This window comes from Mustelus asterias, chromosome 6 (genome assembly GCF_964213995.1).
Source record: "Mustelus asterias chromosome 6, sMusAst1.hap1.1, whole genome shotgun sequence".
Classification (NCBI taxonomy): Eukaryota; Metazoa; Chordata; class Chondrichthyes; order Carcharhiniformes; family Triakidae; genus Mustelus; species Mustelus asterias.
The window spans coordinates 7,706,959-7,724,966 of record NC_135806.1 but is presented as its reverse complement, the minus strand read 5'-3'; the positions used below and the strand labels follow the sequence as shown (position 1 = coordinate 7,724,966).

Here is an 18,008-nt window from a genome sequence, read left to right as displayed (position 1 = left end):
GCCGGCATTGGACTGGGGTAAACACAGTAAGAGTTTTAACAACACCAGGTTAAAGTCCAACAGGTTTATTTGGCAGCAAATGCCATTAGCTTTCGGAGCACTGACTAATCTCCATCTGACGAAGGAGCAGCGCTCCAAAAGCTAATGGTATTTGCTACCAAATAAACCTGTTGGACTTTAACCTGGTGTTGTTAAAACTCTTACTGTGTTCCACCAATAACAGTAAGAAGTCTCACAACACCAGGTTAAAGTCCAACGGGTTTATTTGGTAGCAAATACCATAAGCTTTCGGAGCACAGCTCCTTCGTCAGATGGAGTGGTTATCAGTTCCACCAATAACTCAGGAGCATCCTGACATGAAGGGTGAACTCGGCTTTGGAGCAGCTCTGTTGAGGGGTGCGGATGGAGACCGGACCAAAGTGGAATAAGCCCAATGTCCTTTTGGATTACATCGCCAACATTCCGAATGCAAATCAGATATTGCTGAAGTTGCAGTTCTTTCAAATTCAATCCTCGTTTTGTAGATTGGAACAGCAGCAGCGAAGCTTCAGCCCCAAGAATCAAAAACACTCCTCACTGCACCAACTCACAAGGGCCAAGAACTTAAGGCAGACTGAAACCAGTGACAAACACCAGATTGATTTGTTTCTGGTGTTTTCTATCCCTCCCTTGTTTTCCTTCTCCCTCGGTCGGCTCCCGGGCCCCTGTCTTTGCTCCTATTGGCCTGGCTCCTCCTCCCAGTGATCTCTCCTTTTTATTTCTGCGGATATTCATCTTCTCTCCTCCCCGTTCCCATTGTGATGGTGTCCTGTGTGAAGGGACCAAGCCCTTCATTTGGGGACTTACTGGTTTCTGCTGTGTGTCTCACTGTGTGCTAGGCGCATGAGGGAATTCTGAAACGATTGTCCAGCACCCTCTGTAATTAGATGGGTGAACTTTGATCCAGTTGCCTTGCATTGAGTTTTCTCCTCCCATTTCCTGAGGGCACTGACTCTCAATTTTATGTTTCCAAATGCTTTCATAGAATTATAGAATCCCTACAGTGCAGAAGAGGCCATTTGGCCCATCATGTCGGCGCTGACTCTCTGAAAGAGCACCCTACCTAGGCCCAATCCCCCACCCTAACCCCGTAACCCTCTGTATTTACCACTTTGGACACTAAGAGGCTAATCTACCCAACCCGCATATCTTTGGAGTGTGGGAGGAAACTGGAGCACCCGGAGGAAACCCTCGCAGACACTGGGAGAATGCGCAAACTCCGCACAGACAGTGACCCAAGCCGGGAATCAAACCCAGATCCCTGGCGCTGTGAGGCAGCAGCGCTAACAACTGTGCCACCATGCTGTTTTGTGGAACTTACTGAAATCGTCCTTGTGCAAAACTAGACAGGGACTGGAAAGTGTTAAAACAATGAGTGGGAATATTTCAGCTTGAGACATCTCTTTCCTGATGTCAACATGTGCACACTGACAGTGAGAAAGAGACCAAACCCTGCTGGAGTTTGCCCTCTCCCTCACTTCCAGACACTGACGCCAGTTTTAGGGTCTGGCAAACCTCACCCAATTTAGCACTGTAACTTAGAACGTTGCATGAGTCTTCCTGGGTCTTTAGTTCTCATTAACATAGAGCACATCAAGTTTAGCAACCGACCCGTTGATGGGAATGAATGATTCATCCCCAACCTGTGATTAGTCTTGGAGAGGATTTGGAAAACTGAAGTCTGAGCTGACCTATGATTAGCTCCTTGGTGATTGCCTCTGTTTGTTGGCTGGAGCGTTGTAACTGAGCGTAGATAAAAGCAAAATACTGCAGATGCTGGAAAAACTCAGCAGGTCTGACAGCATCTGTGGAGAGAGAATAGAGCCAACGTTTCAAGTCTAGATGATCCTTCATAGAATTCCTCCAGTGCAGCAGAGGCTATTCGGCCCATTGAGTCTGCACCGACTCTCAGAGGGTCTCACCCAGGGCCTTTCCCCTGCCCTTTCCCTGTACATTTACCATGTCTAATCCACCTAACCTGTACATTTTGGGACACTAAGGGACAATTTAGCATGGCTGATGCACCTAACGTACGCATCTCTGGACTGTGGGAGGAAATGGGAGCACCCGGAATAAACCCACGCAGACACAAGGAGAATGTACAAGCCCCTCTTCTTCAGAACTGAACATAGACGTCAGGTTTCTTACCTTGCATTAAGTTGATCTTTCTCTATACCCTAGCTATGACTGTAACACTACATTCTGCACTCTCTCCCTTCCTTCTCTATGCTTTATCTGTATAGTGTGCAAGGAACAATACTTTTCACTGTATGTTAATACATGTGACAATAATAAATCAAATCAAAAAAGGTTTCCCACAGTTTGACTGTAGGTTTTGTGAGTGGGTGCGGGGGGGGGGGGGGGGGGGAGGTGGGTGGATACCTTCAGCCCAATTTATTTCAAGGCCCCTAATTCTTGCTACAAGAGACATTCTCTTCTATGCTAATATGTTCGGCGCCCTGTCCAGAACTTACAGAGCCAATTAGAACTAATGGAATAAGCCAAACCAAGGCTAAGAGAGTGAATGGAAGTGAATGTGTGTTTGTTTTGTTCTGTGATTTTATACTTTCTAATGATGTGAGTGAATCCCATTTCTTTTGGTTGTTGTTGATAAGGAGGTTTTAAGAATCTTATCTTTCAACTTTGAACTGAATGGAAATCTTGGATAGAGCAAAATGTTTAGAAATGTACGACCTCCTTCCACAGGGAAGGTGAGAAACCAGCAACTGGGGGCGGCCCAGTGGTTAGCACTGCTGCCTCACAGCGCCAGGGACCCGGGTTCAATTCCGGCCTCGGGTCACTGTCTGTGTGGAGTTTGCACGTTCTCCGCGTGTCTGCGTGGGTTTCCTCCGGGTGCTCTGGCTTCCTCCCACACTCCAAAGATGTGTGGGTTAGGTTGATTGGCCGTGCTAAATTGCCCCTTAGTGTCAGGGGGATTAGCAGGGTAAATATGAGGGCTTACAGGAAAAGGGCCTGGGTGGCATTGTGGTTGATCCAGACTCGATGGGCTGAATGGCCTCCTTCTGCACTGTAGGGATTCTATGGAACTCACCCTTGGAGAGTGTGAAGAGAGTGACTAGGGGTGGAATTCACTGGCTTCGCCCGCGGCTGGGATTCTCCAGTCCCGCTGCAATGGATGCAGTTTTGGCTGAGCGCCAAATTCCCCGTTCTCGCCGGGAGCGGGACAAACGATACTGGAGAATTCAGCCTAGAAGTGGGGGTTCCAGAAAAAGGAGTCACCGAATAAAAATAAGCCATCCATTTAAGACAGATGAGGAGAACTTATTTCTCTCAGAGGCTTAAGTTTTTGGAACCTTCTCCCTTGAAAGGCGGTGGCAGCAAAGCCTTTGAATATCTTTAAGGCAGAGCTGGGTAGATTCTTGATAAGCAAGAGGGTGAAAGGTTAAATGGGAATGTTGAGTCCTAGAATCATAGAATCCCTACAGTGCTGAAGGTGGCCATTCGGTCCATCGAGTCTGCATCGACAACAATCCCACCCAGGCCCTATTCCCGTACTCCCACCCTACTAACTCCCTGATACTAATTTAGCACGGCCAATCAACCTAACCCGCACATTTTCAGACTGTGGGAGAAAACCGGAGCACCCGGAGGAAACCCACACAGACACGGGGAGAATGTGTAGACTCCACACAGAGATTGTGGAGTGCGCTGCCCCTTCATCAGGTGAGCGAGGCAGCGCTCCGAAAGCTCATGATTCCAAATTAATCTGTTGGACTTTAACCTGATGTTGTGAGATTTCTTACCGTTTCAGTAATAAATTCAAGTTATTTCTCCTTGGTTTTTCTCCAAGTTGCCCCGCTCCCCCTCCACTCCAGCCCCCCCTCCCCCATTCCTGTTCCTGCGGATGCAGCTATGGGGGCTTTACACAGAATGATTAACATGTTCTACTCCTGAGAAAGATAAAACGAGTGGCCTTTTTCTTTCTGTTAAGTGTTCTCAGGCTGGTATTAAGTCAACAAAAACATCATAATTTTGAGCATCCTTCCAAACCCTCTTTGTTTCCACAAGGCTATGCTCTGAGCAGTGAAGCCTGTCATTTATTCTGTGGAATTGGAAAGAGTATAATTTCACTCGGCCACCTTCCAACTGTAACCGTGTCTCTGGCAGATCCTGCCCTCCATCACTGATGTCTAATTAAGCTCATTCGAGTGATCCAAACCGAGACGCTGATATTTGGAGTGTTGGACACTCCCTCACCAGTCCATACTCTGGTGAAAACATAAAATTATTTGGCTAGAATTTAGAACCTTTTCACGTTCAGTAAATATTTTGTTGCTGTATTTAGGGTGGGGGGGTTAGCCAGCCATTAACCAGAAGCAAATATTGAGGTCCATCCAATGATGAACAGCCATTTATAGAATGATCGAATCCCTACAGTACAAAAGGAGGCCATTTGGCCCATCGAGTCTGCACAGATCACAACTCCACCCAACCCTATCTCCGTAGCCCCACATATTTAACCTACTAGCCCCCCTAGAACTAAGGGACAATTTAGCATGGCCAATCCACCTAACCCGCACATCTTCAGATTGTGGGAGGAAACCGGAGCACCCGGAGGAAACCCACGCAGACACGGGGAGAACGTGCAAACTCCACACAGACAGTGGCCCAAGCCGGGAATTGAACCCGGGTCCCTGTCGCTGTGAGGCAGCAGTGCTAACCCCTGTGCCACCGTGTAATTTCCCGAGTAATAAGCAAGTATTTGATATCAATAGAGAAAATGCTGGAAAATCTCAGCAGGTCTGGCAGCATCTGTAAGAAGAGAAAAGAGCTGACGTTTCGCGTCCAGATGACCCTTTGGTGTTTTGACAAAGGGTCGTCTGGGCTCAAAACGTCAGCTCTTTTCTCTCCTTACAGATGCTGCCAGACCTGCTGAGATTTTCCAGCGTTTTCCCTTTTGGTTTCAGATTCCAGCATCCGCAGTAATTTACTTTATTAAATAAATATCAATTTTCCCATTCGAGTAGAGAAGGATGAGAGGAGATTTAAGAAAGGTATTCCAACTTAATTATGGGTTTGATAAGGGTAAATGAGGAGGATAAAAGCAAAATACTGCGATGCTGGAATCTGAAAACAGAAAATGCTGGAAAATCTCAGCAGGTCTGACAGCTTCTGTGGGGAGCGAATACAGCCAACGTTTTGAGTCTAGATGGCCCTTCGTCAGAATCCCTACAGTGCAGAAGGGGGCCATCCGGCCCATCTCTTAGCTCTGACGAAGGGTCATCCAGACTCACAACATTGGCTCTATTCTCTCCACACAGATGCCGTTAGACCCGTTGAGGTTTTCCAGCATTTTCTGTAAATAAGGTGGAACTGTTTTCACTGGCTGATGGGTCTATGGAGTGGGGGCTGTAGAAGTGGGAGGGGGGGTCTCAGTAATCTGAGGGGAGAGATTCAAGTTAATTCACAAGGGAACCAGAGGAGAGCACAGGAGAACTTTGTCTTTTTTCACACAGCAGGGTGTTGTGATCTGGAACATGCCAGAAAAGGCGGTGAAAGCAAATTTAATAATAACCTTGGAAGAAAGAATTCAATGTATACTTGAAGTGGTAACATTCGCAAGGCAAAAGAAATGCTGATTGAACAGTCTTTCCAAAGAGCTAGCACAGGCTCGATGGGCTGAATAGCCTCCTTCTGTGCTGTGTCACTCTATGATTGTCTGATAAACCAGTGCCCCAGTGTATACTCATGTATCTTCTAGAAATATTAGCTTTGCTTTGAAGCAAATGACAACACTTGCTGCTAAAACCCTTCTTTTAATTGTTCTTTTTCAAATGTTTACCCACTCCCATTACAGATGCCGTTCCCACCATCAGAACCCCTAAAAGCCCAGTGATAGGTTAGTAACTGATTGGTGATCGAGTGTATCTGGAGTACTGGGAAGCGCAGGATATATTGGTCTTCATAGAATCCCTACAGCGCAGAAGGAAGCCATTCGGTCCATGAAGCCTGCACCTACAACAATCCCACCCCATGTATTTACCCTACTGATCCCCCTGATGCTAAGGGGCAATTCAGCATGGCCAATCAATCTAACCAACACATCTTTGGACTGTGGGAGGAAACCGGAGCACCCGGAGGAAACCCACACAGACACTGGGGGCAAAAGCAGACTCCACAGAATCACCTGAGGCTGGAATTGAACCCGAGTGCCTGGCGTTGTGAAGCAGCAGTGCTAACCACTGTGCCACCTTGGACTGGCTGCAGTGAATCCAGAATGACACTGGGGATAAAAGGGTTAATCGTGAGCACAGGTTGTATAGACTGGATCTGTCTTCCCCTTCACTGGAGAAGATGATCAAAATGAATTGAAGATTTTGATCAGGCAGATAGAGAGAAACGATTCCCTCTGGGGAGGGGAGTCCAGATTCAGGGCTGATTTGAAGAATACCTTACTCACACAAAGGCCAGTGGAAATCTGGAACACATTTCTCACCCCCTTCCAAAAAGAACTATTGAGACAATTAAAACATTCCAAAGCTTTCAGAGTGATTTTTAAGTGGTTGATGTGGAACCAATAAATAGATCACTCATGATTGAATTGAATAGTGGAATGTCTGCGTGAGTTTCCTCCGGATGCTCTAGTTTCCTCCCACACGCCAGAGATGTGCGGGTTAGGTGGATTGGCCACGATAACTTGCCCCTTAGTGTCTCGGGATGTGTAGGTTAGAGGGATTAGTGGGGTAAATACAGGGATAGGGCAGAGTTGGGGTTGTGGTCAGTGCAGACTCAATGGGCCGAATGGCCTCTTCTGCACTGTAGGGATTCTATGATTCTATGAGTGTGGGGGGCAAAATGGTCTCCTCCTGTCCCTATGTCTCACTCTCTGGTAATCCCTTGAAGCAAGGAGGGGGATGCCACAGAGTGCAGACTTTTCAAAACATAGAAACTAGAAACAGCAGTGGGCCTTTGGGCCTACTCCACCATTCAATATTATCCTGGTTGATCCTCTATCTGAATGCCATATTCCCACTTTCTCCCCATATCCCTTGATGCCATTAAAATCTAAAAAAAATCCATCTCTTCAAAGAACAGTATAGCACAGGAAACAGGCCCTTCGGCCCTCCAAGCCTGTGCCGCTCCTTGGTCCAACTAGACCAATCGTTTGTATCCCTCCATTCCCAGGCTGCTCATATGACTATCCAGCTAAATCTTAAACAATGTCAGCGTGTCTGCCTCCACCACCCTACTTGGCAGCGCATTCCAGGCCCCCACCACCCTCTGTGTAAAAAAACATCCCTCTAATATCTGCGTTATACTTCGCCCCTCTCACCTTGAGCCCGTGACCCCTCGTGATCGTCACTTCTGATCTGGGAAAAAGCTTCCCACCGTTCACCCTATCTATCCCCTCCATAATCGAATATATTCAGTGACTGGGCCTCCATGCGCTCTGTAGTAGGGAATTCCACAGGTTCACCACCCTCTGAGTGAAAAAAATCTTTCCTCATCTCACACTAAATGGTCTACCCCGTATCCTGAGTCTGTGTCCCCTCGTTCTAGACTCCCCAACCAGGAAAGGCATCCTCGCTGTATCTAGTCTGTCCAAGCCTGTGAGAATTCACTCAGATCTCTTGAACTTCTAAACTCTAGTGAATACAGGCCCAGTCCAGCCAATCTCTCTTCAGAGGACAACCCCGGTATCAGCCCAGTGGACCTCTGCTGCACTCTTGCTGTGACAAGTGTATCCTTACTTAGTTAGGGAGATCACAACTGCACGCAATACTCCAGGTGTGGTCTCGCCAAAGTTCTATCTAACTGCAGTAAGACCATCCTACTTCTGAACTCAAATCTTGCAATGAAGGCCAACGTACCATTTGAACATGGGGAAGCTGTTATTCCCCCAGAGTGTGGCGGCTAGGGGATGTCTGCACGTTCTCCCCATGTCTACGTGGGTTTCCTCCGGCTGCTCCGGTTTCCTCCCACAGTCCGAAAGATGTGCTGGTTAGGTGCATTGGCCGTGCTAAATTCTCCCTCAGTGTACCCAAACAGGCGCCAGACTGTGGCGACTAGGGGATAATTCACAGTTTCTTCATTGCAGTGTTAATGTAAGCCTACTTGTGACACTAATAAATAAACTTTAGATCAGCCATGATCTTCTCAAATGGCGGAGTTAACAGGAGGGGCTGAATGGCCTTCTCCTGCTTCTAAGTGTTGTGTTCACTCGACTCAATAAGGGTCTCTATCTGCTCCGATACCCTTTCATTTTCACATTTTTTATTTATGCGGCGCATTCAATTTTTGGATGATTTTTAGATTCAGAATTAGGAATCTCTTGGAATGATTGCCCCCAGATGAACAGCATCCCAATTCTCATAGAGGGTTACACGTCACATGATATTCTAGTTCCACAAGACACATTTGTAGCAGAGGAGTTGAGGATACCTTTGATGTCTTGCTGAGTTTCATTTCCTTCGATCACCGTAAAGAAACAAGAAGCACGTTAAATTGAGAAGTTTTCAGTGCGGCAGAGTAAATACAGATAACAGTTGGCACCAGAATCAATGCTGTTAATCAAACCACAGGAACAATATGCAAGTCTGTGAGTGGGGGAACATTAGATCACACGCTCTTAACTACTATTTTAACAATAGTTTATCTGTAATTACGATGTACACTATAGACTAAGGAGATCTGACTGAAGTCCGCCTGCAAGTGTCAATGCTTACAGTGGATTTGGGATAGGTACAGAATGTGGAGGGAACGGATAATCTGGGCCAGTGGTGCCAGGGAGCTGCTAGCACGGTGCGCAGCGTTACAATCCTTGTGTGTATGATATAGAAACAGAAAGTGCTGGAAAAACTCAGTGGATCTGGCAGCAGATGGAGAGACGAACAGACCCACAACCATTGTCACTCCTTTCGCCTCTTGTTCCATGACATCTTTGTCATTTAATCTCTCCCGTCCTCTACCCTATCCCTGAGCTCCTCTTTCTTGCACCTTCCACTCCCCCTGTTAGACCGTAAAGCCATAAGAAATAGGAACAGGAGTAGGTCGTTCGGCCCCTCGAGCTTGTTCTGCCATTCAGTAGGATTGTGGCTGATCTGACATTCCCCACGTCCACTTTCCTGCCCTTTCCCGTAACACTTGTACCCCTTACTGATCAAAAATCTATCTATCTCAGCCTTAAATATATACATGATGTGGAGATGCCGGCGTTGGACTGGGGGAAACACCGTAAGTGGTCTCACAACATCAGGTTAAAGCCCAACAGGTTTATTTGGAATCATGAGCTTTCAGAGCGCTGCTCCTTCATCAGGTGAGTGTGACTCCACCGATGAAGGAGCAGTGCTCCGAAAGCTCATGATTCCAAATAAACCTGTTGGACTTTAACCTGGTGTTGTGAGGCTAAATACATACAAGGACTCTGCCCCATGGCTCTCTGTGGCAAGGAGTTCCAAAGACTCTCAACCCTCAGAGAGAGAAATTCCTTCTCATCTCAGTCTTAAATTGGTGTCCTTTTATTCTGAGACTCTGCCCCCTGGTCCTAGACTCTCCCATGAGGGGATACATCCACTCAGCATTTATTTACCCTGTCAAGCTCATTAAGAATCCTGTATGTTTCAATGAGATCACCTCTCATTCTTCTAAACTTCAATGAGTAGAGTACCAACCTGTTTAGTCATTCCTCATAAGACAATCCCTCCATTTAAAGCGCATCATGTGTCTACTTCCCGTCAGTTACAATGAAGAGTCGCACGGATTTGAAACATTAACTCTGTTTCTCTCTCCACAGATGCTGCTGAGTTTTTCCAGCATTCTCTGCTTTGGTTTCAGATCTCCGGCATCTGCAGTGTTTTTCAGTTATTCTTACGTGTGTGATATTGGGGGGGGCGGGGGGGCAGGGTAGTTGATGTTTTCCCCCGATCAATAATGATTCTCAGCCTGATCAAACACAGGTACAGTGTCTCAAACCCGAGTGTCCAAAAGCCAGAATTGTCTGAAACCGGGACACTTTGAAAATGTTCAGGCGTCAATTTTAATTGAGTAAAATTAAAAATAAAACTTGGCTGGGCACCACATTGGCACGGTGTGGGTTCAGACTAATTAGAGGCTTTGCCGTTTCACATAGCGCTCCAAGTGACCCTTGACCCCAGCCAACCTGACTTGATCCAAACTGCCCATGGTAATCACTACCTGACCCGAAATCCGTTAATATTGGAAATCCAGCGTGGCTTCATGCCAGAGTCGCCGGATTCGAGATACTGTCCCTGTGTGGCACAGTGGATGACCATTTAGTGTTTTATGGATATCTGCTATGGTGTTGGCGGTTGTGATGGTGACATGACCCCTGACCCCCCCCCCCCCCCCCCCCACCCCAATTAGCATGTTGTCAAGCAGTGAGTTCTGATGTGTACAGCAGGTGTAGAGTGGACAAGCTCTGCCAAGCTAGCCAATTATTCAGGAATACTTTCACCAGGCGATATTAGCGAGCATGTGTTAATGATGGCCCAGGTATTAACCACCTCCCACGCACTCCCAGTCTGGGAGGGGTTGGGTCTTTGTGGTGAACCATCGTTGGTTCACCACTGGGGTTGTTATTGTGTTACTGTTGGGCTAGGGTGTTGTTGTTATGGGGGTTGTACTATGTTGTTGGGTTAGGGTGTTTACCTGTCCTAAGTGTATCATGGCACACTCCAGTGGGGTCCCGCCTCCGGTGGCAGGGTATAAGACCCCCTGCTCCGGCAGGACCCCTTCAGTCTGAACGGGTGAATTTGTGTTAGTAGTTTCATTGTTAATGTATTAAAGCCTTCAGAACTAAAGCCTTGTTTCCGGGTGCTCATTGAGGTGCATCAGTCTTCAAAACCTAAAAAACTGGGGAACACATTCCCAACCAGACGCTTACACACCAGTTGCTGGTATTTTTAAAAGCAGGATGTGGCTTTGGATGACTTGTCTGGGTCCCACCTTAAGATATAGAATCATAGAATCCCTACAGTGCAGAAGGAGGCCATTTGGCCCATTGAGTCTGCACCAACAGCAATTCCACCCAGGCCCTATCCCCGTAACTCCACGTATTTACCCTACTATTCCCCCTGACACTAAGGGGCAATTTAGCATGGCCAATCCACCTAACCTGCACATAGAATCATAGAATCCCTGCAGTGCAGAAGGAGGCTATTCAGTCCATCGAGCCTGCACCAACTACAATCCCAGCCAGGCCCTACCCCCTGTAACCCCACATATTTACGCTGCTAATCTCCCTGACATTAAGGGTCAATTTATCATGGCCAATCCACATAACCGGCACATCTTTGGATTGTGGGAGGAAACCAGAGCACCCGGAGGAAATCCACGCAGACACTGGGAGAATGTGCAAACTCCACAAAGACAGTGACCCAAGCCGGGAATCGAACCCATGTCCCTGGCACTGTGAGGCAGCAGTGCTAACCACGAGCCGCCCCAGAACCCTTCATGAACATTTTTAAATTGGGCATCCATCGTGCAATTGGGAATCTGAGTTAAATTTAAGAGTCACCAGCAAGATTTTCCAGAGCTCAGAAAACCCGGGAGGGAAATTAAGGTGGGAATTGGGTTTATTTTCAGAATATAAGTGCCTTTTCCAGCACTGCTTGTGGGCCAGAGGAAACAGAAGAGCTCTTCCACATATCCCCCCGATCTCCCCCCCCCCCCCCCCCCCCCCCCCCCACCCCATTGCCCCATCCAGGCCCCCCCAAAGAAAGAAAAAAGAAAGACTTGCATTTAAATAACGCTTTCCACAAGCCATATGTCCCAAAGCAATTTACAGCCAATCACGTGCTTTTCCAAGAGCGATAAGAGGCAGATAATCTGTTTTTTTTGTGCTGCTGATTGAGGGATAAATATTGGCCAAGACACCAGGGAGAACTCCCCTTGTTATTCTTTGAAATAGTGTCATGGCATCTTTTATGACTTACTCAAGCAGGCAGACTGGGTTAAAAGTCTCATCCAAAAGACCACGTTTCCATCAGTGCAGCACTCCCTCATGAGCCGTCTAACTTCATTCCTGTGCTCAAGCCCCAAAGTGGGACTTGAACCTGCAACTTCTGATTCAGAGGCAACCATGCTGCTAACTGAGCCATGCTGAACTTCAACCTACCCTTCGCGATTAGAGATACTACCCCCCCCCCACCCCTCGAGTCCCAACCCCTGCTCTATCCAAAGGTCACAATCATTGGGGAACGTCCCCTGGGCCTTCCTGCTGCTATATTTACAGCTTACTGTTGATCTGTCTGCTCGGAGGGAAGCAGGGAAGAAAATCAAGATGAAGTCCGGCTGTTAGACCCCACAGATTTGGCATTTCTGGCTCCCCGCCCAGCCCACCACCTAACCATTCTCTCCCTGCACTTCCCACCTCCCTGTAGGGCCCGGGGTCAATTATTTGTTTGGCTACAGCAATGACATCATGAACAGTCATGGTGCGGCATGGTGGCACAGTGGTTAGCACTGCTGCCTCACAGCGCCAGGGACCCCGGTTCAATTCCCGGCTTGGGGTCACTGTCTGTGTGGAGTCTGCATGTTTTTCCTTTGTCTGTGTGGCTCACAGTGCCAGGGACCCAGGTTCAATTCCAGCCTTGGGTCACTGTCTGTGCGGAGTCTACACGTTCTTCCCATGTCTGCTTGGGTTTCCTCCGGGTGCTCCAGTTTCCTCCCACAGTTTGAAAGACGTGCTGGTTAGGTGCATTGGCCATGGGAAATTCTCCCTCAGTGTACCCAAACAGACACCGGAGTGTGGCAACTAGGGGATTTTCACAGTAACTTCATTGCAGTGTTAATGTAACTCCTAGTTGTGACACTAGTAAATAAACTTTTAAAAAAACCTCACTGCGGAATTGTTTTAATCACAAAATGTGCAGAGGTAAAAGTTTGCAAAATGGGAGCTAAAGGATTAGATGTAAAAGACTACTTGCAAAGATTAAAAAGAGCCTTGGTAAGATGCTCTGGGGACCCGGGTTCAAATCCCACCATGGTAGATGGTGAAATTTGAATTCAGTAAAAATCTACAATTAATAATGATGAGAGGTCACACGACCCCAGGTTATAGTCCAACAGGTTTATTTGAAATCACGAGCTTTCAGAGCACTGCTCCTTCATCACGTGAGTCACTCCGAAAGCTCGTGATTCCAAATAAACCTGTTGGACCATAACCTGGTGTCATGTGATCTCGCATCTTGTCCACCCCAGTCCAACACCGGCATCTCCACATCAAGTCTAATAATGGTTCACTATTGCCCTTTCGGAAAGGAAATCTGCTATCCTTACCTGGTCTGGTCGACATGTGACTCCAGACCCACTGGGTGGAATTTTACCGGCACGTCCGCCCGAGTTTCGTACGATCGCGCCCGAGGCCAACAAAGAATGCCGTTCTCCGAGCCTCGCCCGCCCCCCAAATCGGGGCGGGTGAGCCAGTAAAACTCCGGCCACTGACTCTTAAACGCCCTCTGAAAGGGCCACTCAGTCGAGGGGCAATAAGGGATGGACAATAAATGCTGGCCCAGCCAGTGACTCCCACATCAATAAATAAAAACAATGAAGAGAATATGGAAGTTATGTGAAAACAATGATTATATTCATGAGGGCTTCAATAACAAGATAATTACAAATGAGAAAGACCATCTTAATTTTTAGTTAGTTTTTTTTAGTCTATTTATCAGTGTCACAAGTAGGATGACATTAACACTGCAATGAAGTTACTGTGAAAATCCCCTAGTCACCACACTCTGACGCCTGTTCAGGTATACTGAGGGAGAATTTAGCATGGCCAATGCACCTAACCAGCACGTCTTTCGGACTGTGGGAGGAAACTGGAGACCCACGCAGACACGGGGAGAATGTGCAAACTCCACACAGACAGTGACCCAAGTTAGGAATCGAACTCGGGTTCCTGACGCTGTGAGGCAGCAGTGCTGACCACTGTGCCACCGTGCCGCTTGTCATCCATTCACCCATCCTGAGAGATCCAAATGTTTCCCCTCTTGTTGGTTTTTAAATGTTTCCAAGGATTTTGTCTTGAAGCTATTGGGGAGCATATTCTTACACTGATTCCTGATACTCAGGGTACATCCTTCAGTTCTCCGATGTTGTGTGTTCCAATGTGCTACACCTATCAGATATATTGTTCTCTTTTTCATCTTAAGTCTCATGAACTGATGGTCCATTTACTGTGACATAATTAGTTAGAATACATAGAATCCCTACAGTACAGAAGGAGGCCATTTGGCCCATCGAGTCTGCACTGACCACAATCCCACCCAGGCCCTATTCCTGCAGCCCCACATATTTATCCCGTTAATCCCCTGACACTAAGGGGCAATTTAGCACGGTCAATCAACCTAACCCGCACACCTTTGGACTATGGGAGGAAACCGGGGCACCCGGAGGAAACCCACGCAGACATGGGGAGAACGTGCAAACTCCACTCAGACAGTGACCCGAGGCCAGAATCGAACCCGGGTCCCTGGCACTGTGAGGCAGCAGTGCTAACCACTGTGCCACCGTGCTGCCCCCTGGTTAATTAGATACATCAGATTCAGTGCAGCAGCCTAGCATATTTAGCCACTTTGTGTATTCATTACCTCAATGCTTTCTTTTCATTAGCAATTTTAAAGAAGCGTTAAAGGTGTGCCTCATAATCACACACTAACTGGGTGCGGCAGCCATTAAACATTTTGGAATAAACCGATTATTGGGACGGTATTGTTCTCTATCCTTCCTGTGCTGTTTTACTGAGTGTTGTTTCCCTTGTGAAGAGAAGACAGGAGAGGTGACTTGATTGGAGTCTTTGAAACTATGAAGGGGTCCGACAGGCTAGGGGTACAGCAGATATTCCTACTGGTCGGGGAGACCTAAGCTATGGGATGTAAGGTAATCACTAACAAATCCAACAGGGAATTCCGGAGAAACATCTTTATCCAGTGAGTGGTGAGAATGTGGAACTCGCTCCCACGTGAAGTGGTTGAGGTGAATGGTATGGATCCATTTAAGGGAAAGCTGGATAAACACATGTGGGAGAAAGGAATAGAAGGATATAATGATAAGATTGGGGGAGGGGAGGCTTGTATGAAGCACAGGGACTAGCATGGACCAGTTGGGCTGAATGGCCTGTTTTTATGTGGCAAATTTTACATTATTACTTTGACTTGTGCTGTCAGATAATTGTTATGAAATGAGTAAAAGGTTGTGGAGATCCATATCTATGTGCAATAAGTGTTCTTATCCACCCAGAAAAATTATGCCGTGCTTTTTTAACTTTTTCAGAAGCAGCATATGAAATGCGTTGCCGTCTCCACCAATGGTGGAGAGGACATCGAGAGTAAAGATATTGCTTACAATGAACACACAAGAATATGAGCAAGATTTATCTGGACATGCAGAAGCCACAGAGAATCCAGAAATGCTTTCCTTGCAAAGAGAACCACATTCAACAGTAACAGGTGACTTTTTAAAAAATCTTTAAATTGTTGGTCCATTTTTCCTGTAAACTTACAAAGACAATGCTCAGGATGGATCGGACAAAGCCGAATCCATCTCCTTGCTCGCTCCAAAAAAAACCAAATTCAAATCAAATCCAACTCAAGGTCCCCACAAGACAGACAAACAAGATCCAAGCCAATAAGATGAGGCATTGCATCCCATCTTGCACTTGATCTGAGGCTTAATCTTTGCCAAAAGGCCGGGAAACAGCAAACGCAATATTTAGAGGCTGTGGTGATGTATTGTAGTTCATCCAGGGAGTCCAAGTTGCCATGGCAACATGCACCTTTTTCATGCACGTTGTAGTCTGGAGCCTTGGATAGTGGTGGCTGAGTCTCTAATGTTCTTTCCATCACACGGCTGACCAGGAATCTCTCCTGCTTTTACCGCTTGCCACTGGTGTGTTGGAAAGATTTTGCGGGTTGACACTCAACCTGTCTGGCCGCGTTTCGAACACACCTTCCTTGGCCTTCAAGTCCTGGGGTGAGACTCAAACCCAGAGCTCTTGGCTCAAAGGCAGTTATGCTACCCAATACACCACAAGACCTCCAAATAATAGAAGCTGTAACAATCATTTTTGTGTAGCAAAAGCCTCTTATTGGGAGGAGTCCGTGAGTGAGAAAAGTGTCTCATTTATCCAATCCCTCCTTTGATCTTTGCATTGAGCAATGCACTGTAGCTTTGAGTGAACAAAATGCATTACTTGAGAAGTCTCCCAATAAGTTGCATTCACTGCGTTAGTGGCAGCATTCACAGCACACGTGCATCAACCTTAATTGGCCAAATACCTCGTTCAGTCGCATTTGTCATGTTAAAATCTGCACAGTGGGGGAGAAAAGCAAATTAAGTGTCGGAAAATGATTTGACATGCAAAAAAAAACAGAACAACCACACTTGCAGAGGAGGATGCTTCACTGGGTTTGGAAGTTTGTGTCCCTATTGCCCCGTTGATGGAACTGAAGACCAAGAAGATTGTGGGAGATGGTCTGATCAGACAACTTTAGTTTTGAGGCTTGCATTAAACTTGCTGCCCTTTGATTGTCAGCGTTTATGGGATTTCGATTTAAAATCCTTTTTTTTTCAGGCAGACTTAACATTTCCCTTCCAAAGGCTGAATGTTGACGACTGAAGCTGTCTTGTCAACATGTTACTGCCTCTGATTAGTGATACAACTTTCTCTTCGTTAGGATAACTAGCTGTGTGTTTGCGTGTTAATTATCCAAGCGCATTTGTATCAAAATGACTCTGAACAACATTAGCAACAAAAGCGATCATTTCCTTATTCCACTTATTATAGTCATGGAATGAGGCCATTAAATAGTTCGACGTCTTCATTAAAGCAGGGGACAGACACATTTCTTACATAATCATTCTCAGATGATTTTTACAGAAAGAAATCGACAAAATGGGTCAGTCAGAAGGATTCATCTGTATTCGAGGGGCACGGTGGTACAATGGTTAGCACTGCTGCCTCACAGCGCCAGGGACCAGGGTTCGATTCCCGGCTCGGGTCACTGTCTGTGTGGAATCTGCACGTTCTCCCCGTGTCTGCGTGGGTTTCCTCCGGGTGCTCCGGTTTCCTCCCACAGTCCGAAAGACGTGCTGGTTAGGGTGCATTGGCCACGCTAAATTCTCCCTCAGTGTACCCGAACAGGCGCCGGAGTGTGGCAACTAGGGGGTTTTCACAGTAGCTTCATTGCAGTGTTAATGTAAGCCTACTTGTGACACTAATAAATACACGTTAAATTTCTATTTCTTCCCCAACGTACAGTTATTTGAAACTTGAAGTATCAGACTCACCCTGCACTTCCAGAGTTACGGATCTGGAATACTCCAAGCCCAGGCTATTCTTTGCCAGACACCGGTACTGTCCCGCATCCTCAATTTGAACACTGCGGATTCTTAAGTTCCCAGATTCAAGGACAGAGGTTCGAGGGCGATCCTTCTACGGACAGAACATATTTCATTATTAGTTCACGCCTGCAAAACATCGCTTCATTGAGAAAGTTTTTTTAAAAAAAGGAATTGATTCAGAGGTTTTCCGAGGTTAAGTTGGATTTCAGGCTGACACTGAGTAAGTGCTACCTTGTCAGCGGCGCCATTTTTCAAATGATTTGATTTATTATTGTCACATGTATTACTATACAGTGAAAAGTATTGTTTCTTGTGCGCTATACAGACAAAGCATACCGTTCATAGAGTGCATAGGGGAGAAGGAAAGGAGAGGGTGCAGAATGTGGTGTTACAGTCATAGCTAGAGTGCAGAGAAAGATCAACTTAATATAAGGTAGGTCCATTCAAAAGTCTGATGACAGCAGGGAAGAAGCTGTTCTTGAATCTGTATCTGATTTGTATCTGACTTTTGTATCTTTTTCCTGACTTGATTAAAATGAATGTTCAGTCAAGACCCCTCCTAATCCCTCGGGTAGATCTAGGAGCCCCCATGACACTTACAAGTTCATAAGATACAGGAGCAGAATTAGTCCATTCGGCCCATT

The 18,008-nt window shown here is 46.6% G+C and overlaps 1 protein-coding gene across 1 annotated transcript in view; it reads right to left on the bottom strand.

The window, feature by feature from the left end:
• Positions 1-18,008, bottom strand: part of musk (muscle, skeletal, receptor tyrosine kinase) — a 157,791-nt gene that overhangs the window by 120,689 nt on the left and 19,094 nt on the right. The window contains exon 5 of the mRNA XM_078214049.1: positions 17,311-17,455. Coding sequence (XP_078070175.1) covers positions 17,311-17,455 — 145 coding nt within the window. The remainder of the gene's footprint in view (positions 1-17,310; positions 17,456-18,008) is intronic.